At 49.5% G+C, this 21,060-nt stretch overlaps 1 protein-coding gene across 1 annotated transcript in view; it reads right to left on the bottom strand.

The window, feature by feature from the left end:
• The window catches only part of LOC139237849 (adhesion G protein-coupled receptor L1-like), a 454,570-nt gene that overhangs the window by 103,816 nt on the left and 329,694 nt on the right, over nucleotides 1-21,060 (bottom strand). Inside the window, exons 8-11 of the mRNA XM_070867073.1 lie at nucleotides 19,404-19,507; nucleotides 15,042-15,227; nucleotides 4,498-4,536; nucleotides 1,561-1,744 (exon numbers count right to left, since the gene is read on the bottom strand). Of these exons, the coding sequence (XP_070723174.1) occupies nucleotides 1,561-1,744; nucleotides 4,498-4,536; nucleotides 15,042-15,227; nucleotides 19,404-19,507 (513 nt within the window). The remainder of the gene's footprint in view (nucleotides 1-1,560; nucleotides 1,745-4,497; nucleotides 4,537-15,041; nucleotides 15,228-19,403; nucleotides 19,508-21,060) is intronic.

Raw genomic sequence — 21,060 nt, 5'->3', positions numbered from 1 at the left:
GAGAGAAAGCGAGAGAGAGAGAGAGACAGCGAGAGAGAGAGAGAGCGCGAGAGAGAGAGCAAGAGAGAGAGAGAGACAGAGAGAGAGAGCGAGAGGGAGAGAGCGAGAGAGAGCGAGAGAGAGAGAGACAGCGAGAGAGAGCGAGAGACAGAGAGAGCGAGAGAGAGCAAGAGAGAGAGAGAGCGAGAGAGAGACAGACAGAGAGAGAGAGCGAGAGGGAGAGAGCGAGAGAGCGAGAGAGCAAGAGAGCAAGTGAGAGAGCAAGAGAGACAGAGAGAGAGAGCGAGAGAGCGAGCGAGAGAGAGAGCGAGAGAGAGAGATGGAGAAGAGGTTGAGCGAGAGAGAGAGAGAGCGAGAGAGACAGAGATGGCGAAGAGGTTGAGCGAGGGAGAGGTGAATGAGAGAGGAGAACAGAGGTGTGAGGAGTAAAAGGAGAAGGGAGAGAGGAGAAGCGGAAGAGAAGGGGTGAGAGGATTGGAGAGGGGGAAGAGGAGAGAGAAGGAGCAAGGGGGTAGGAGAGGAGAGGAGGAAGAGGAGGGGGTGAGGAGAGGAGAGGAGGGGAGGAAGGAGAGGAGGGGAAGAGGACATTGAAAATATAGTAACAGGGCACGAGAGCAAGATAGTGTGTCAGAGACACGAGAAGCCGAGAAATGCAGAGGATACAAGAGCGAAAGGGAGAAAGAGACACACAACAGTAGACATGGCCGACACACAGAGAGGGAGCAAGAGTCAGAGAAAGAACCCGAGAAACACAAGAAAGCGGGCCAATGGGAGGCAAGAAAAGAAAAAGTGATACAATAAGAGAAGAGACATGGAAATGACGGTGAGAGCAAAGCCCAAGTAGCAAGAGGCAGAGAGTACCAAAAATAGAGAGAGATGGGAATGGAGTGATAGTGAGAAGTGGGAATGGAGAGATGGTGAGAGGCGGAAATGGAGAGAGAGAAAGAAACAGAGATGGCGAGAGAGGAAAGAGAAGAATGTTTGTTATTTTTTATGCATTGAAATTTCTGTTTCTTGTATCGATGCACAGACAATGATTGGAGTTTGAAACAGCCTTCATATCTCGATTATACCAACAGACAGTGACACCAGATTAATCAGAGCTAGACGGGAAGAGATGTGCGAACAGGATCTGTGATGAGAGGAGGAAAATGAATCTACAGATGGTGGGATAGAGACTGTGTGATGTGCACAGAGGGATACTGGGCTAGAGGGTCAGGGTCAGAGGGTCACTGGGCTAGAGGGTCAGTGTCAGAGGGTCACTGGGCTAGAGGGTCAGTGTCAGAGGGTCACTGGGCTAGAGGGTCAGTGTCAGAGGGTCACTGGGCTAGAGGGTCAGTGTCAGAGGGTCACTGGGCTAGAGGGTCAATTTCAGAGGGTCACTGGGCTAGGGGGCAGGGTCTAGGTTAGTGGACATTGGGACATCTTGGTCTGGTTAGCGAAAACGAGGGCAGCAGATTAGAACTGCAAGAGATTAAAATGATGGGACATATCTCGCTGTCGACCCAGGGCCCCCCGTGAAGATCCCCAGCTGCTTGCTGCCACACCCGCGACACTTACCGACGTTCTGAGTGGTGGCGTTAACTATTGCTGGTTCCTTGAGGTTGTCAGCCAGCAGGAAGGCCCCCTCCTCCAGGATGTCCAATAGCATAGTTGCTGTGTGAACCTGCTCTGTCGTGTTCATGTCTTTCCAGGACTCCAGAGCTTCTGGTCTCAGCAGGTTATCCACAGTCTGCACAACGGCCTGAAACCAAATCATAAGAACGTAAGAAATAGGAGCAGGAGGTGGCCATTTGGCCCCTAGAGCCTGCTCTACCATTTAATAAGATCATGGCTGATCTGATCATGGACTCAGCTCCACTTCCCCGCCCGCTACCCATAACCCATTATCCCTTATCGCTCAAAAATCTGTCTATCTCCGCCTTAAATAGGCGGAGATAGACCCAGCATCCACTGTTCTCTGGGGCAGAGAATTCCACAGATTTACAAACCTCTGAGAGAAGAAATTCCTCCTCATCTCAGTTTTAAATGGGCGGTCCCTTATTCTGAGACTATGTCCTTTAGTTTTAGTTTCCCCTGTGAGTGGAAACATCCTCTCTGCCCTCTCAGGTGGACATAAAAGATCCCACAGCACCCTGTCGAGCCCCTTCAGCATCTTGTATGTTTCATAAGATCACCTCTCATTTTTCTTAACTCCAATGAGGATAGGCCCAACCTCCTCAACCTATCTTCATAAGTCAACCCCCTCATCTCCAGAATCAACCGAGTGAATCTTCTTTGAGCAGCCTCCAAAGCAAGTATATCCTTCCTTAAATACTGAGACCAAAACTGTACGCAGTACTCCAGGTGTGGCCTCACCAATACCCTGTACAGTTGTAGCAGGACTTCTCTGCTTTTATACTCCATCCCCCTTGCAATAAAGGCCAACATTCCATTTGCCTTCCTGATTACTTGCTGTATCTGCATACTAACTTTTTGTATTTCATGCACAAGGACCCCCAGGTCCCTCTGTACTGCAGCACTTTGCAATTTTTCTCCATTTAAATTATAATTTGTTTTTCTGTTTTCTGCAAAAGTTGATAACCTCACATTTTCCACATTACACTCCATCTGCCAAATTTTTGCCCGCTCACTTAGCCTGTCTATATCCCTGTGCAGATTTTTTGTGTCCTCACAATTTGCTTTCCCACCCATCTTTGTATCATCAGCAAACTTGGCTACATTACACTCAGTCCCTTCATCCAAGTCGTATCGGTATTTATAACTGGGACCTTAGGGTAGGGGTTGCCAAGAATAATCATCGGGCTGTTCAAAATAAAACGTTTTTTCATTTTCTCAGGTGGACGTAAAAGATCCCATGGCCCTATTTTGAAGAAGAGCAGGGGAGTTATCCCCGGTGTCCTGGGTCCAATATTTATCCCTCAATCAACATAACAAAAAACAGATGATTTGGTCATTATCACATTGCTGTTTGTGGGAGCTTGCTGTGCGCAAACTGGCTGCTGCGTTTCCCACATTACAACAGTGACTACACTCCAAAAGTACTTCATTGGCTGTAAAGCGCTTTGAGACGTCCAGTGATTGTGAAAGGCGCTATATAAATGCAGGTCCTTCTTTTTTCAAAAGTTATTAAAATATTGAAGATGGGGAAAAAAGGTTATTTTACAGCCAATGTAGGAAACGCAGCAGCCAGCTTGCGCACAGCAAGCTCCCACAAACAGCAATATGATAATGACCTGTTTTAGTGATGTTAGTTGAGCAATAAATATAGTCCAGGACACTGAACGCCCCCGCTCTTGTTCAAATAGTGCCGTGGGATCTTTTATGTCCACCAGAGAGGGCAGACGTCCCTTGTGAAAACGGCACCTCCGACAGTGCAGCACTCCCTCAGCGCTGCACTGCGAGTGTCAGCCTAGATTTATGTGCTCAAGTCGCTGGAGTGGGACTTGAACCCACAACCTTCTGACTCGGAGGCGAGTGTGCTACCTACTTCCCAGTAAATCACTCAATTCACTCTGTAGTTATGAAAACAAAAGTGTAAAGAACAACAACAACTTGCATTTATATAGCGCCTTTAAAGGAGTAAAACATCCCAAGGTGCTTCACAGGAGTATTATAAGACATACATTTGACACCGAGCCACATTAAAAGAAATTAACGCAGGTGACCAACTTGGTCAAAGAGGTAGGTTTTAAGGAGCGTCTTGAAGGAGAAAAGAGAGGTAGAGAGGCGGAGAGGTTTAAGGAGGGAGTTCCAGAGCTTGGGGCCCAGGCAACAGAAGGCACGGCCACCGATGGTTGAGCGACTATAATCAGGGATGCTCAGCAGGGCAGAATTAGAGGAGCGCAGACATCTCAGGGAGTTGTGGGGGCTGGAGGAGATTACAGAGATAGGGAGGGGCGAGGCCATGGAGGGATTTGTAAATAGGGATGAGAATTTTGAAATTGAGGTGTTGCATAACCGGGAGCCAATGTAGGTCAGCGAGCACAGGGGGGTGATGGGTGAGCGGGACTTGGTGCAAGTTAGGACACGGGCAGCCGAGTTTTGGATGACCTGAAGTATACGTAGGGTAGAATGTGGGAGGCCAGCCAGGAGTGCGTTGGAATAGTCAAATCTAGAGGTATGGATGAGGGCTTCAGCAGCGGATGAGCTGAGTTCTGCCCTCTTGATGTCAGGCGACATTTGGCATATTGGCCCAGTCTGTTCCAAAATATGGGATAGTGGTCCAGTCTATCCCACTCCCTGAAGTGCAGGCCTAGATTGTACCTCCGAGCCCTGGGGTGGGACGTGAATGCTCGACCTTCTGAACCTCAGAGGGGAAGAGTGATACCAACTGAGCCAAGCTGACTTTTTATGGGGGAAGTAAAGAGATGGAGAGGAGAGGGTAGGGCTGGAAAGGCAGACGTGCAGGAGGGATTGAGAAAAAATCTGGCACAGAGATGAAATTGGCAGAGAAAAGTTCATTAATCAAACACAAACACACAAACTCTCACAGACCTCAATATATGCTTTGCAGGTCCTCTCCCGTTTCTGAATCTGTGCCCATCGAGTGCAGGGAGAGAGGAAAAAAACACAAACATACTCCATTAAATCTCAGAAGCCATCCATCATTACAACATGTACAGAGGAAGATCCCAGTACTGGGAGTTGCTGACATCTTGCAATGTTAACTCTTCGACCAGAGTTCTCTGCTCCACGAATTCTCCATGTCTCACGTGTGTCCCACCAACGCTGTCTCGGCAAGATCCTGCAAATCTCCTGGGAGGGCAGACGCACCAACGTTAGCGTCCTCGACCAGGCCAACATCCCCAGTATCGAAGCACTGACCACATTGATCAGCTCCGTTGGGCGGGCCACATTGTCTGCGTGTCCGACACGAGGCTCCCAAAGCAAGCGCTCTACTCGGAACTCCTACACGGCAAGCGAGCCCCAGGTGGGCAGAGAAAACATTACAAGGACACCCTCAAAGCCTCCCTGATACAGTGCAACATCCCCACCAACACCTGGGAGTCCCTGGCCAAAGACCGCCCTAAGTGGAGGAAGAGCATCCGGGAGGGCGCTGAGCACCTCGAGTCTCGTCGCCGAGAGCATGCAGAAAGCAAGCGCAGGCAGCGGAAGGAGCGTGCGGCAAACCAGGCTCCCCACCCACCCTTTCCTTCAACCACTGTCTGTCCCACCTGTGACAGGGACTGTAATTCCCGTATTGGACTGTACAGCCACCCAAGGACTCATTTTTAGAGTGGAAGCAAATCTTCCTCGATTCTGAGGGACTGACTATGATGATAGTCCAACGTACAGTGTCTGTGCCCCATGAACGTGAGCAATGCTTTGGTTTTAAACTTACATAGGGACGTTGGGAACAGGAGGCGGCCACACAGGACACCCAGCCTGCTCCGCCATTCAATTCGATCATGTACCTCAACTCAGTTATCCTGCCTTGGCTCCATAATCCCGTGATACCCAGACAAAACAAAATCTTATCGGTCTGTCTTGAAAGCTCCAGCTGACCCCCAGCATCGCAGCCCTTTGGGGGAGAGTTTTCCAGATTCCCGCTGCCCTTTGCATGGAAAAAATGCTCCCTGATTTAGCTCCTGAAGGGCGTAGCTCTGATTTTATGATTGCGTCCCTGCGTTCTGGAAACAGGAGATAGATAGGGCGAGAAATTCAGTCGTGAGGGGCGCTCCAGGGTCGCTAGAGTGTTGGCAGCCATGAGCGTTGGCATTAGCGCCGCTCGGCAAATTCGGTGTGCTGGTATCGGCGGCGCTGAGGAGTATCGCCCGGGAGCACCGCGCCGGTGTGCAACGCCCCCGGTATCGACACGGAGGCAACATTCGGCTAGTAACCCCGCCAGAGAACGCTGGCGTGTAGAGCTGTCCCGGGGAGCCAAGGGAAGGAACGACTGCATCAGGTCAGTGTGAGAGTTACAGGGGTTTTTTTGTGATTTATCTTTATTTGGGGTGAGTAACGTAGAGGGAATACTTTTTGTGTTTTTTGTTCCCGACATTAGTGCCTTAGGAACCCGCCAGCTGAATTTGTAGCCCTAGAATCTTTACCTACCTTATCAAATCCTTCACTCATCTTTAAACACCTTGATGAGATCACCTTGCAATCTCCTGTACTCATACAACACAATAGCCCTCCCTAAGCCCTGGAATTATTCCCTCCAAACTCCTTTCTGGGCCGCGGTGGCCAGAACTGAACGCAGTGCTCCAGGTGAGGTCAGACCAGAGCTCTGGAGACTCAAGCAAAACGTCTATCTCTTTGTATTCCAGACCCCTTGAGATAAAGGCCAGCATTCCATTAGCCTTTTTGATTGCTTTTTGTACCTGTCCGTGAGCTTTCAATGATTTGTGTACCTGGACTCCGAAATCTCTTTCCTCCTCAACAGTTCCTCGTTTCTCAACATTTACAAAACACTCCGATTTTTCTTTCTTGGGTTCAAAGTGGATGGCCTCACATTTGGCCACATTGAACTCCCATCTTGTAAAGTCCTGTCCCCTCAGTACAGATTCACACGAGGCATGTAGTGAAGTCAAGGTCACTCTGGACCTGCACCTTTATTTCACAGCTCTGGAATGCTGCACTTGCCTGAGACCTGTCCTTATATACCTGTCTCTTGCAAGTGCACCCCTGGTGGTAAGGTATGCTGGTGGTTACAGGTCATATCTTATTACAGTCATGTATAGCGTGTTAGGATACAGTTATATATAATAATGTAAGATACATGACATCACCCTCCCCCAAGTCTTATTGTCTTTATAGGTTCAGTCTCTCAGGTGGTCTACGCTCTCGCGTGGAGCGTCTGAGTTGTAGTTCAGTTGTTTGCCTTGGTGTCTGTTTTTCTTTGGGTGTGGTTGCTGGTATCTCGCCTGGGCTGTCTGTTAGGTTTGCCCTTTCCTCAGGTTGTTCCCTCTGTCTGTCCACCAGGTGTGGTGTGAGTTCCACATTGTAGTCTGCCTCTGGTTCCTCAGTGTTGTTGGTAAATCTGCTTTTGACTTGGTCTACAAGCCTTCGGCAGGTTTTGTCATTATCCATTTGTACTACCAGTAGCCTGTTTCCTTCTTTGCCCGTTACTGTCCCTGCAAGCCATTTGGGACCCCTGCCATAGTTTAGTACAAACACTTTGTCCCCTATCTCATTCCATCTCCCCCTCGAATTTCTGTCATGGTACTCAGTCAGCTTACGGCGCTTTGCCTCAACGATTTCGTGCATGTCTGGGAGGATTAATGGATGGGGATCCCAGTCAGTGAGTGCGGATGAGATCTGTATGCCAGCAGCAGTCGCGACAGGCGACCCTGTAGCGTGGGACCTTGGATTTTAAACATGCCTTGTTTAATGATTTGCACTGCTCTCTCCATCTGGCCGTTGGAGGCCGGCTTGAATGGTGCCGTCTTGACGTGATTTATGCCTTGGTCAATTATAAAGTCTTGGAATTCTGCGCTGGTGAAGCACGGACCATTGTCACTGACCAATATGTCAGAGATTCCGTGCGTTGCATACATGGTTGCGAGGCTCTCCACAGTGGTGGAGGTTGTGCATTCGATCCACTTTGAAAATGCATCTACAACAATGAGGAACATTTTGCCCATGAATGGGCCCGCATAGTCTACGTGCACCTGCGACCACGGTTTGGTAGGCCAGGGCCAGGGGCTCAGTGGAGCCTCCCTGGGGGCATTGCTGAGTTGGGCACAAATGGTGCACCTTCGGACGCAGAGCTCCAAGTCCGCGTCAATACCAGGCCACCAGACGTGGGATCTGGCTATGGCCTTCATGAGAACGATCCCCGGGTGCTCGCAGTGGAGCTCCCGGACAAATGCCTCTCTGCCTCGCAAAGGCATGACTACTCGGCTGCCCCACATCAGGCAGTCTGCTTGTAGTGATAGCTCATGCATGCGCATGTGAAATGGTTTTAATTCCTCGGGGCAGGCATTGCGAGCCTCTGCCCAGTCACCGGTTAGGACACATCTTTTTACAAAGGATAACGTGGGGTCGCTGGCCGTCCAGGCTCTGATTTGGCGAGCCGTCATGGGCGAACCTGTGGACTCAAAGGCATTGATTGCCATGACTATCTCACAGTCCTGTTCGTCAGACCCTTCCGTGGTCGCCAGGGGTAGCCTGCTGAGCGCGTCGGCACAGTTGTCTGTGCCTGGTCTGTGCCTTATGGTATAGTCGTAGGACGCCAGCATGAGTGCCCACCGCTGAATTCGCGCCGAGGCGTTGCCGTTTATTGCCTTGCTCTCGGATAGGAGGGACGTGAGGGGCTTGTGGTCGGTTTCTAACGCGAACTTGGCCCCGAAAAGGTATTGGTGCATCTTTTTGACACCGTATACCCACGCGAGCGCCTCCTTCTCTATCATTCTGTACCCGGGCTCCGCCCGCGAAAGTGACCTGGAGGCATAAACTATGGGTTGTAATTTGCCCGCACTATTGACATGTTGCAAAACGCACCCGACCCCATACGCTGACGCATCGCATGTGAGAACTAGCTTTTTACCTGGGTCAAAGAAAGTCAAAACACTGTTGGAACACAGAAGGTTGCGTGCCTTATTGAAGGTGCGTTCCTGGCGTCCACCCCCAAAACCAATCGCACCCCTTCCTGAGTAGCACGTGAAGAGACGCCAGCAGCGTGCTTAAGTTCTGCATAAAGTTCCCAAAGTAATTGAGTAGCCCGAGAAAGGCGTGCAGTTCTGAGACATTCCGGGGCCTGGGTCCCAAGCGAATTGCTTCTGTTTTGGACTCTGTTGGGCGGATTCCATCAGCGGCAATCCTTCTGCCCAAAAATTCAACTTCGGGTGCGAGAAACAGGCACTTGGATTTCTTGACTCATAGGCCTACCCGATCCAACCGCTTTAGTACTTCCTCCAAATTGCAGAGATGGGAGTCGGTGTCCCTGCCCGTGATAAGTATGTCATCTTGAAATACAACCGTCCCCGGGATGGACTTGAGCAGACTCTCCATGTTGCGCTGGAATATGGCAGCTGCCGACCTGATGCAAATGGGCATCGATTGTACATGAAAAGGCCTCGATGTGTGTTGATGGTGGTGAGTAGCTTGAATTCCTCGGTCAATTCTTGCGTCATATACGCAGATGTAAGGTCTAATTTTGAGAAAAGTTTACCTCCAGCCAATGTGGCAAATAAGTCCTCCGCTCTGGGCAGCGGGTACTGGTCCTGTAGGGAGACTCTGTTTATGGTAGATTTGTAGTCCCCACAGATTCGTACGGATCCATCAGGCTTCATGACTGGGACGATGGGACTTGCCCAGTCGCTAAATTCCACAGGTGATATAATGCCTTCCCGCAGAAGCCTGTCTAGTTCGTGTTCAATCTTTTCCCTCATCACATCGGGTACAGCTCTGGCCTTGTGATGGACCGGTCTAGCATCCTGTGTGATGTAGATTTTGACTGTGGCCCCTTTGAAAGTGCCCACACCTGGCTGAAAGAGATGTTCAAATCGCTTTATAACTGTTGAGCAGGAGGTCTGTTCCTCTAATGACATGGCATGGACATCATCCCATTTCCAGTTTAGTTTTGCCAGCCAGCTTCTCCCCAGCAGTGCTGGGGGGTCTCAGGGGACAATCCACAGGGGAAGTCGGTTCACTGTCCCTTTGTGTGTGACAGAGAGCATGGCGCTGCCGAGGACTGGTACGATTTCTTTGGTATAGGTCCTTAGTTTGGTGTCGACCCTTGTGAGTTTTGGTCTGTCTCTTTTATGCGGCCACAGTTGTTCAAATTGTTGAGCGCCCATGAGAGATTGACTCGCTCCCGTATCCAGCTCCATGTTGACAGATATCCCGTTGAGTAGGACCCTCATCATTATAGGAGGCATTCTGTTGTAGGAGCAGCGGCCGTTGATCGTGTTGACCCGCTGTACATCGGTGTCCCGGGTACTGTCCCCACCATCTTCTGGTCTGCTTTCCGACCCATCCGATTCGTATACCAGCCGAGCTGCCGTTTTTTTGCACATGCGGGCCAAATGCCCTGTATATTCACAGTTTCTGCAAACAGCCTGCTGAAATCGACATCCCCTTGACTAGTGCCCAACTCCACACCTCCAGCACAGACCTGTTCCATTGTTCAAAGAGTTCCTAAAGAATGAGCTGCGTCTGGCTGATCTCTCTTGAGCTTCTCTCAGTTTGTAGTTGATTGCTCGCATTGTGGGTTGATTAGGTGTGAACGGCCGTTCCTGTGGCCCTTGATGGCTTCTGCCTGCTGTTGAGAGCCTGTTCTCCCGGTTTTGTCTGTGTGTGGGGGTAGCAGCTTGTTTAGTGCTGTGAACAACTTCTTCCGATATTTCGTTAGTTGTCGTACCTGTATTGTAAATCAACCTCGTTTCTTCTTCCCCTACCAAGAATGTCTGTGCAACCAGTGCTGCTGCCTCTAAGGTCAGGTTCTTGGTCTCTATGAGCTTTCAGAATATGCCTGCATGGCCTATTCCTTCAATGAAAAAGTCTCTCAGCATTTCTCTCCTCAGTTCATCGGAGAACTCACATAAACTAGCCAACCTCCAAAGTTCCGCCACAAAGTTGGGTATGCTCTGGCCCACACAGCGTCTGTAGTTGTAGAACCTGTGTCTGGCCATGTGTAGGCTGCTCGCTGGCTTCAGGTGGTCTCTTACCAGTGTGCTCAATTCTTCAAACGACTTGCTTGCTGGTTTCTCAGGTGCCAACAGATCCTTCATTAAAGCGTATGTTTTCGAGCCACAGCTGGTCAAGAGATGGGCTCTTCTCTTGTCTGCCGTATCGTCGCCTAACCAGTCTTTGGTTACAAAGCTTTGCTGGAGCCTTTCTATAAACTCCTCCCAATTGTCTCCCGCATTGTACTTTTCATCTGATCCGTTGTTCGCCATTCTGTGGATTCTGTAATCCCGTAACTCGTCGCCACTGTAAAGTCCTGTCCCCTCAGTACAGATTCACACGAGGCATGTAGTGAAGTCAAGGTCACTCTGGACCTGCACCTTTATTACACAGCTCTGGAATGCTGCACTTGCCTGAGACCTACCCTTATATACCTGTCTCTTGCAAGTGCACCCCCGGTGGTAAGGTATGCTGGTGGTTACAGGTCATATCTTCTTACAGTCATGTATAGCATGTTAGGATACAGTTATATATAATAATGTAAGATACATGACACATCTGAGACAGTATTGCTCACTCGCTCCTCCATCCCCACATTGTCAACCCTTTCCCCCACTTCCCTTCATCGCCTTTTCCTCATAACCACACAGATAAACACTTTGATAATATGCTTTCGTATTAATGCAGGATCATTTTTACTGCTATTTATGGAGCCATGAAAAGCATTCTTTTTCTGTAAGTGCCTGAACATTAAAATGACTGGCAACGTGCACAAAATTTACAGAGAACGGCTGATCACTGACCCCCGCCACACAATCTGTACACAAACACTCACATACTGCCATACTGAGCCTGAACAACTGCTGCTGTAATCGCAGTCTCCAATCTTAACACACATTCTCCTTCTCTTGCTGGCGACTGGCCTCCCTTTCTTCCTCTGATCCCTTGATCTCTTCCTCCTCTTAGTCCATTGAAGTCCATGGGAAGGGTGGGGTGGTCTGCGGTGGGGTAGAGATGGGGTGGTCTGCATTCTCTCTCTCTCTCTCTCTCTCTCTTTGTTCCGCATTCTCTCTCTCTCTCTCTCTCCGGTCTGCATTCTCTCTCTCTCGCTCTCTCTCTCTCTCTGTTCCGCATTCTCTCTCTCTCGCTCTCTCTCTCTCTGGTCTGCATTCTCTCTCTCTCTCTCTCTCTCTTTCCATTCTGCATTCTCTCTCTCTCTCTCTCTCTCTCTCTTTCCGTTCTGCATTCTCTCTCCCTCTCTCTCTCCGGTCTGCATTCTCTTTGTCTCTCTCTGTCTCTGTCTCTCTCTCTCTGTTCTGCATTCTCTATCTCTCGCCGGTCTGCATTCTCTCTCTCTCTCTCTCTCTCTCCGGTCTGCATTCTCTCTCTCTCTCTCTCTCTCCCTCTCTTTCCGTTCTGCATTCTCTCGCTCTCTCTCTCCCCGGTCTGCATTCTCTTTGTCTCTCTCTGTCTCTGTCTCTCTCTCTCTGTTCCGCATTCTCTCTCTCTCTCCAGTCTGCATTCCCTCTCTCTCTCTCTCTCTCTCTCTCTCTCTCTCCGGTCTGCATTCTCTCTCTCTCTCTCTCTCTCTCTCCGGTCTGCATTCTCTCTCTCTCGTACTCTCTCTCTCCGGTCTGCATTTTCTCTCTCTCTCTCTCTCTGCATTTTCTCTCTCTCTCTGCTCTGCAAAAAACGTTAGTGGGAGTTGTGTACAGACCTCCAAACAATAGTAGTGATGTTCGGGAGGGCATCAAACAGGAAATTAGGGGTGCATGCAATAAAGGTGCAGCAGTTATAATGGGTGACTTTAATATGCACATAGATTGGGCTAACCAAACTGGAAGCAATACGGTGGAGAAGGATTTCCTGGAGTGCATAAGGGATGGTTTTTTAGACCAATATGTCGAGGAACCAACTAGGGGGGAGGCCATCTTAGACTGGGTGTTATGTAATGAGAGAGGATTAATTAGCAATCTCGTTGTGCGAGGCCCCTTGGGGAAGAGTGACCATAATATGGTGGAATTCTGCATTAGGATGGAGAATGAAACAGTTAATTCAGAGACCATGGTCCAGAACTTAAAGAAGGGTAACTTTGAAGGTATGAGGCGTGAATTGGCTGGGATGGATTGGCGAATGATACTTAAGGGGTTGACTGTGGATGGGCAATGGCAGACATTTAGAGACCGCATGGATAAACTACAACAATTGTACATTCCTGTCTGGCATAAAAATAAAAAAGGGAAGGTGGCTCAACCGTGGCTATCAAGGGAAATCAGGGATAGTATTAAAGCCAAGGAAGTGGCATACAAATTGGCCAGAAATAGCAGCGAACCTGGGGACTGGGAGAAATTTAGAACTCAGCAGAGGAGGACAAAGGGTTTGATTAGGGCAGGGAAAATGGAGTATGAGAAGAAGCTTGCAGGAAACATTAAGACGGATTGCAAAACTTTCTATAGATATGTAAAGAGAAAAAGGTTAGTAAAGACAAACGTAGGTCCCCTGCAGTCAGAATCAGGGGAAGTCATAACGGGGAACAAAGAAATGGCGGACCAATTGAACAAGTACTTTGGTTCGGTATTCACAAAGGAGGACACAAACAACCTTCCGGTTATAAAAGGGGTCGGGGGGTCTAGTAAGGAGGAGGAACTGAGGGAAATCGTTATTAGTCGGGAAATTGTGTTGGGGAAATTGATGGGATTGAAGGCCGATAAATCCCCAGGGCCTGATGGACTGCATCCCAGAGTACTTAAGGAGGTGGCCTTGGAAATAGTGGATGCATTGACAGTCATTTTCCAACATTCCATTGACTCTGGATCAGTTCCTATAGAGTGGAGGGTAGCCAATGAAACCCCACTTTTTAAAAAAGGAGGGAGAGAGAAAACAGGGAATTATAGACCGGTCAGCCTGACATCGGTAGTGGGTAAAATGATGGAATCAATTATTAAGGATGTCATAGCAGTGCATTTGGAAAGCGGTGACATGATAGGTCCAAGTCAGCATGGATTTGTGAAAGGGAAATCATGCTTGACAAATCTTCTGGAATTTTTTGAGGATGTTTCCAGTAGAGTGGACAAGGGAGAACCAGTTGATGTGGTATATTTGGACTTTCAGAAGGCGTTCGACAAGGTCCCACACAAGAGATTGATGTGCAAAGTTAGAGCACATGGGATTGGGGGTAGTGTGCTGACATGGATTGAGAACTGGTTGTCAGACAGGAAGCAAAGAGTAGGAGTAAATGGGTACTTTTCAGAATGGCAGGCAGTGACTAGTGGGGTACCGCAAGGTTCTGTGCTGGGGCCCCAGCTGTTTACATTGTACATTAATGATTTAGATGAGGGGATTACATGTAGTATCTCCAAATTTGCGGATGACAATAAGTTGGGTGGCAGTGTGAGCTGCGAGGAGGATGCTGTGAGGCTGCAGAGTGACTTGGATAGGTTAGGTGAGTGGGCAAATGCATGGCAGATGAAGTATAATGTGGATAAATGTGAGGTTATCCACTTTGGTGGTAAAAACAGAGAGACAGACTATTATCTGAATGGTGACAGATTAGGAAAAGGGGAGGTGCAAAGAGACCTGGGTGTCGTGGTACATCAGTCATTGAAGGTTGGCATGCAGGTGCAGCAGGCGGTTAAGAAAGCAAATGGCATGTTGGCCTTCATAGCAAGGGGATTTGAGTACAGGGGCAGGGAGGTGTTGCTACAGTTGTACAGGGCATTGGTGAGGCCACACCTGGAGTATTGTGTACAGTTTTGGTCTCCTAACCTGAGGAAGGACATTCTTGCTATTGAGGGAGTGCAGCGAAGGTTCACCAGACTGATTCCCGGGATGGCGGGACTGACCTATCAAGAAAGACTGGATCAACTGGGCTTGTATTCACTGGAGTTCAGAAGAATGAGAGGGGACCTCATAGAAACATTTAAAATTCTGACGGGGTTCGACAGGTTAGATGCAGGAAGAATGTTCCCAATGTTGGGGAAGTCCAAAACCAGGGGTCACAGTCTAAGGATAAGGGGTAAGCCATTTTGGACCGAGATGCGGAGGAACTTCTTCACCCAGAGAGTGGTGAACCTGTGGAATTCTCTACCACAGAAAGTTGTTGAGGCCAATTCACTAAATATATTCAAAAAGGAGTTAGATGAGGTCCTTACTACTAGGGGGGGGATCAAGGGGTTTGGCGAGAAAGCAGGAAGGGGGTACTGAAGTTGAATGTTCAGCCATGAACTCATTGAATGGCGGTGCAGGCTAGAAGGGCCGAATGGCCTACTCCTGCACCTATTTTCTATGTTTCTATGTTTCTCTTGTTCTCGCTCTCTCCAGTCCGCATTCTCTCTCTCTCTCTCTCTCTCTGCATTCTCTCTCTCTCTCCAGTCTGCATGCTCTCTCTCTCTCTCTCTCTGTAAGCCGTGCCAATGCCAATTGTGCCTGGAATGACAGCGGTGAATATGAAGGAAAGTTGCTCAAACCTTGTTGTAACTGCGTCCCGCCGACTCCTTCTCACTGGGCCTGAGAGCCTGCAGCTGGGCGTCGAGAATATCCAGCAACTGCTCCATCAGCTTGACGGAGGAGCTGACGTCCCCGGCGTAAATCGGGCCTCGGGTGTGACGGGACAGCTCGTTCGCGATGTTAGCGGCATTCTCCCCATTCTTAATCTGCAGAGACCAGACCCAAGGTACACACATCAGCACACGAAGATCCCAGTTACACAAAACCCGCACAGGAATCGGTGGTTGGACGCTTACTGTGTCTGTTCCCAGTTCAGAAACGGTGGATGTGAACCACCCACTCAATAATACCTCTGCCCACGCCCAGGACTCAGCTCACTTGCCCGCCCGCTAACCCAGGATCTTAACCCTCTGGACAGGCTGAGGTGTTACAAAAAGAATACATTCGTTCCTGGAATACATGTGGGCATCGCTGGCAAGGCCAGAATTTATTGCCCATCCCTAATTGCCCCTTGAGAAGGTGGTGGTGAGCCGCCTTCTTGAACCGCTGCAGTCCGTGTGGTGAAGGTGCTCCCACAGTGCTGTTAGGGAGGGAGTTCCAGGATTTTGACCCAGCGACGATGAAGGAACGGCCGGTATATTTCCAAGTCAGGATGGTGTGTGACTTGGAGGGGAACGTGGAGGTGGTGGTGTTCCCATGCGCCTGCTGCCCTTGTCCTCCTAGGTGGTAGAGGTCGCAGGTTTGGGAGGTGCTGCCGAAGAAGCCTTGGCGAGTTGCTGCAGTGCATCTTGTAGATGGTACACACTGCAGCCACGGTGCGCCGGTGGTGGAGGGAGTGAATGTTGAAGGTGGTGGATGGGGTGACAATCAAGCGGGCTGCTTTGTCCTGGATGGTGTCCAGCCTTTTGAGTGTTGTTGGAGCTGCTCTCATCCAGGCAAGTGGAGAGTATTTCATCACACTCCTGATTTGGGCCTTAAAGCTGATCTGTGCAATGGAATAAGACCCACAGGGGAGTGGGTGCTGTTGGAATGGCACTGCCCAGGACCGGCACAGCGGAGGTTGCAATGTGGCATCACCGACACCAAGGAGTGGACCATAAATGCAGCAACATGGACAGTTACTGCCTGCAGCCCTTAGCTTAGAAAAGCAATACGTTGAGGTTATCTACACTGAAGCACAAGGGGTCAATCATAACATTTTATAGCACTGAAAGAGGCCATTCAGCCCATCATGCCTCTTTGAAAGAGCTATCCAATTAGTCCCACTTCCCTTGCTTTTTCCCCATCTCCATGAAATGTTATCCCTTTCAAGTGTTTATCCAATTCCATTTTGAAAGTTACTATTGAATCTGCTCCCACCGCCCTTTCGGGCAGCGCGTTCTAGATCATAACAACTTGCTGTGTAAAAAATGAAAAATGTTTTTCCTCATCGAACCATAGATGTTTACAGCACGGAAGGAGGCCATTTCGGCCCATTGTGTCCGTGCCGGCCGGCAAACGGCTATCCAGCCTAATCCCACTTTGCAGCTCGAGGTCCGTAGCCCTGTAGGTTACCTCACGTCAAGTGCACATCCAAGTAGTTTTTAAATGTGGTGAGGGTTACTGCCTCTACCACCCTTTCAGGCCGTGAGTTCTGCCCCAGACCCCCACCACCCTCTGGGTGAAGGTATTTCCCCTCAAATCCCCTCCAAACCTCCTACCAATTACATTAAATCTATGCCCCCTGGTTGTTGACCCCTCTGCTAAGGGAAACAGGTCCTTCCTATCCACTCTATCCAGGCCCCTCATAATTTTATACACCTCAATAAGGTCTCCCCTCAGCCTCCTCTGTTCCAAGGAAAACAACCCCAGCCTATCCAATCTGTCCTCATAGCGAAGACTCTCCAGACCCGGCAACGTCCTGGTAAATCTCCTCTGTACCTTCTCTAGTGCAATCACATCTTTCCTGTAATGCCAATTATCTGAAATCTGTGCCCTCCGGTTATCGACCCTCCTGCCAGTAGAATTGTTTTGCTCGTTCTCAGGGTGTGGCCAATGTTGACAAGGCCGGGATTTGGTGTCTTCTCCTTAAACTGCTGGAGTTCCTGCGGTGATGGTATGCAGGGAATTCCGGGATTTTGCTCCAGCAACGATGAAGGAACGGCGATATATGCGACTTGGAGGGATACGATAGCTGTGGTCATTGCCGCCAGGGCTGTTAGTTTTTATCTTTGGAGTTGGTAGTAGTTCAGAGGACATTAGAGTCCGATTAGGAGGCCAGGAAGGACATTAGTGAACCAGTTGGGTTTTTACAACAATGCTTAAGCTTTCTGGTGGAATTTCAGAACTTGCTATGGTGGGATTTGAACCCATGGCCTCTCCTTTGCTGGTCCAGTACCGTAACCACTGGGCTACTCTACCCATCAGCAACAACAACAACTTGTATTTATATAGCGCCTTTAACGTAGTGAAACGTCCCAAGGCGCTTCACAAGAGTATTCTAAGACAAATCATTTGACACCAAGCCATATAAGGAGAAATTAGGGCAGGTGATCAAAAGCTTGGTCAAAGAGGTAGGTTTTAAGGAGCGTCTGAGAGAAAGAAAGAGAGGTAGAGAGGTTTAGGCAGGGAGTTCCAGAGTTTGGGGCTCAGGCAACAGAAAGGAACGGCCACCGATGGTTGAGCGATTATAATCAGGGATGCTCAGGAGGGCAGAATTAGAGGAGCGCAGACATCTCGGGGGGTTGTGGGGCTGGAGGAGATTACAGAGATAGGGAGGGGCGAGGCCATGGAGGGATTTGTAAACAAGGATGAGAATTTTGAAATCGAGGCGTTGCTTAATCGGGAGCCAATGTAGGTCAGCGAGCACAGGTGAGCAGGACTTGGCGCGAGTTAGGGCATGGGCAGCCGAGTTTTGGATCTCGGCTAGTTTACATCGGGTAGAATGTGGGAGGCCGGCCAGGAGTGCGTTGGAATAGTCAAGTCTAGAGGTAACAAAGGCATGATGAGGGCTTCAGCAGCAGATGAGCTGCGTCTGGGGCGGAGACGGGTGATGTTACGGTGGTGGAAATTACTTATATAGAGCAAATTAATTACACTATTAATCATCTGTCCATCATTGACTGGACTGTAGATCATAGTCCTACCTGTACAAATAAGCATGTCTGGTTTTCCTGACACATTAATGTTTAATCTTAATATTTATTTTGTCATTAATATACTTTAATCAACAATAAATGGTAAAGCACATAATTTGTCCATGAGCAAAGCACTCGCTGTCTCAGCGTTTCTGGCCTTTGACATGAATGAGCACAACCGCTACGTCTAACCTTCTCTCTTGTACATATCCCAGCGTTTGTGTCCCTTCATAGGAACAAGAGGAGGCCATTCAGCCCCTCGAACCATGTTCCGCCATTTAACTGGACCTGGCTGATCTTAACTCCATCTACCTGCCTTGGTTCCGTCACCCATGATGCCCTTGCCTCACAAAAATCTCAGTATTGACATTTTCAATTGACCCTTCCCCCGCCCCTCAACCTCTGCAGCTTTTTGGGGGAGAGAGGTCCAGATTCCCACTACCCTCTGTGTGACATCACCCCTGAACGGCCTGGCTCTAATTTTAAGGTTGTTCTGGACTCCCCCACCAGAGGAAACAGTCTCTCTCTGTGTCCCCTATCAAGTCCTTTCATCATTTTAAACACCCCGATTAGATCACCCCCTGATCTTCTGCACTCGATGGAATTCAAGACTTCTCAGTGTAACCTGTCCTCATAATTTAACCCTTTTAGCCCCGGTATCAACCTGGGGAATCTGCGCGGCTCCCCACTCCGAGGCCGATATATCCTTCTTTCTTAGGCAGTCCCTCGGAGTCGAGGATGACTTGCTTCCACACGAACATGAGTTCTCAGGTGACTGATGAGACCAATGCAGGACCTACAGTCTCTGTCACAGGTGGGGCAGACGGTGGTTGGAGGGACGGGTGGGTGGGGTACTTGGTTTGTCGTGCGCTCCTTCCGCTGTTTGCACTTGGCTTCCGCGTGCTCCCGACGAAGAAACTCGAAGTGTTCGGCACCTCCCCGGATACTTCTCCTGCACTTGGTGCGGTCTTGGGCCAGGGATTGTCAAGAGTTAGTGGGGATGTTACATTTTATCAAAGAGGATTTGAGGGAGTCCGTGAAGCATGAGAAGGCCAATATATCCTTTCTGAAGTGCGGGGCCCAGAGATGAACGCAATGCTCTGAATGGGGTTGAACCAGTAATATAACTGTTACTTCAATTCCACCCCTCTGCATTCCAGCCCTCGACAGAAAGGCCAATATTCCATTAGCATTTTTCATGATTTTAATTCTACCCGTCGGCTAGCGTTTGGTGATTTCTGACCCTCTCTGCTCCTCCGCAGTTACCTTTTGTGCCACCTGGTTTACCCAGGGCGAAGTGCAGTTGCTGAGGTCAGGTCCCCTTGGGCTCCAGATTCCGAGCGACAGCAGGCAAAGGTATGAGGCGATACCTGTAAGACGGAGACACGGTTACAGCGGCTGCCCAGAGTCCCACCATTTCACGTCTGCCTCAAGTGTCCGCTCAGGGACACTGCAAGCCCCGCACTCGCTCGTTGCAGAACTAACACACACAGCCACCTCATTACAGGCAGAATTAAAAAGCAGATGAAATGCAGAGGGCACTGCATTCCCATTGCCTCCATACGTCCCCTCAACCCACTGCACCTTGTCCTTCGAGGTGGTAGAGGTCGTGGGTTTGGGAGGTGCTGTTGAAGAATCCTTGCCGGGTTGCTGCAGTGCATCTTTTGGACAGTACACACTGCAGCCACGGTGCACCGGTGGTGGAGGGAGTGAATGTTGAAGGTGGTGGATGGGGAGCCAATGGAGCGGAACGCACTAGGAACTGAACGTATGATGCCAGGCAGTTTAGGAACTGACGACCTGCTCGTTGGCAGTGTTGGGAACTGGCAATCTAATGCCTGGCAGTATTGAGGACGGAGTATCTGATGGCGGGCATTGTTGGGGACTGAGTATTTGATGGCTGGCAGTGTTGGGGACTGAGTATCTAATGCCTGGCAGTATTGTGGACTGATTATCTGATGGCTGGCAGTGTTGGGGACTGAGTATCTAATGTCTGGCAATATTGTGGACTGATTATCTGATGGCTGGCAGTGTTGGGGACTGAGTATCTAACGTCTGGAAGTGTTGGGGACTGAGTATCTAATGTCTGGCAGTGTTGGGGACTGAGTATCTAACGTCTGGCAGTGTTGGGGACTGAGTATCTAATGTCTGGCAGTGTTGGGGACTGAGTATCTAACGTCTGGAAGTGTTGGGGACTGAGCATCTAATGCCTGGCAGTATTGTGGACTGATTATCTGATGGCTGGCAGTGTTGGGGACTGAGTATCTAATGTCTGGCAGTGTTGGGGACTGAGTATCTAACGTCTGGAAGTGTTGGGGACTGAGTATCTAATGTCTGGCAGTGTTGGGGACTGAGTATCTAATGTCTGGCAGTGTTGGGGACTGAGTATCGAATACCTGACAGTGTTGGGGACTGAGTATCTGATGCCTGGCAGTGTTGGGGACTGAGTATCTAAAGTCTGGCAGTGTTGGGGACTGAGTATATAATGTCTAGCAGTGTTGGAGACAGAGTATCTAATGCATGGCAGTGTTGGGGACTGAGTATCTAACGCATGGCAGTGTTGGGGACTGAGTATCTAATGTCTGGCAGAGTTGGGGACTGAGTATCTAATGTCTGGCAGTGTTGGGGACTGAGTATCTGATGCCTTGCAAGTGTTGGGGACTGAGTATCTAATGCCTGGCAGTGTTCGGGGCTGAGTATCTAATGCCTGGCAGTGTTGGGGACTGAGTATCTGACGCTTGGCAATGTTGGGGACTGAGTATCTAATGCCTTGCAGTGTTGGGGACTGAGTATCTAATGTTTGTCAGTGTTGGGGACGGAGTATCTAATGCCTGGCAGTGTTGGGGCTGAGTATCTAATGCCTGGCAGGGTTGGGGACTGAGTATCTAATGCCTGGCAGTGTTGGGGACTGAGCATCCAATGC

The sequence above is a fragment of the Pristiophorus japonicus genome, chromosome 24 (assembly GCF_044704955.1).
Source record: "Pristiophorus japonicus isolate sPriJap1 chromosome 24, sPriJap1.hap1, whole genome shotgun sequence".
Lineage (NCBI taxonomy): Eukaryota > Metazoa > Chordata > Chondrichthyes > Pristiophoridae > Pristiophorus > Pristiophorus japonicus.
Note: the sequence above shows the minus strand (reverse complement) of the source record. Positions and strands in the feature narration are given on the sequence as shown.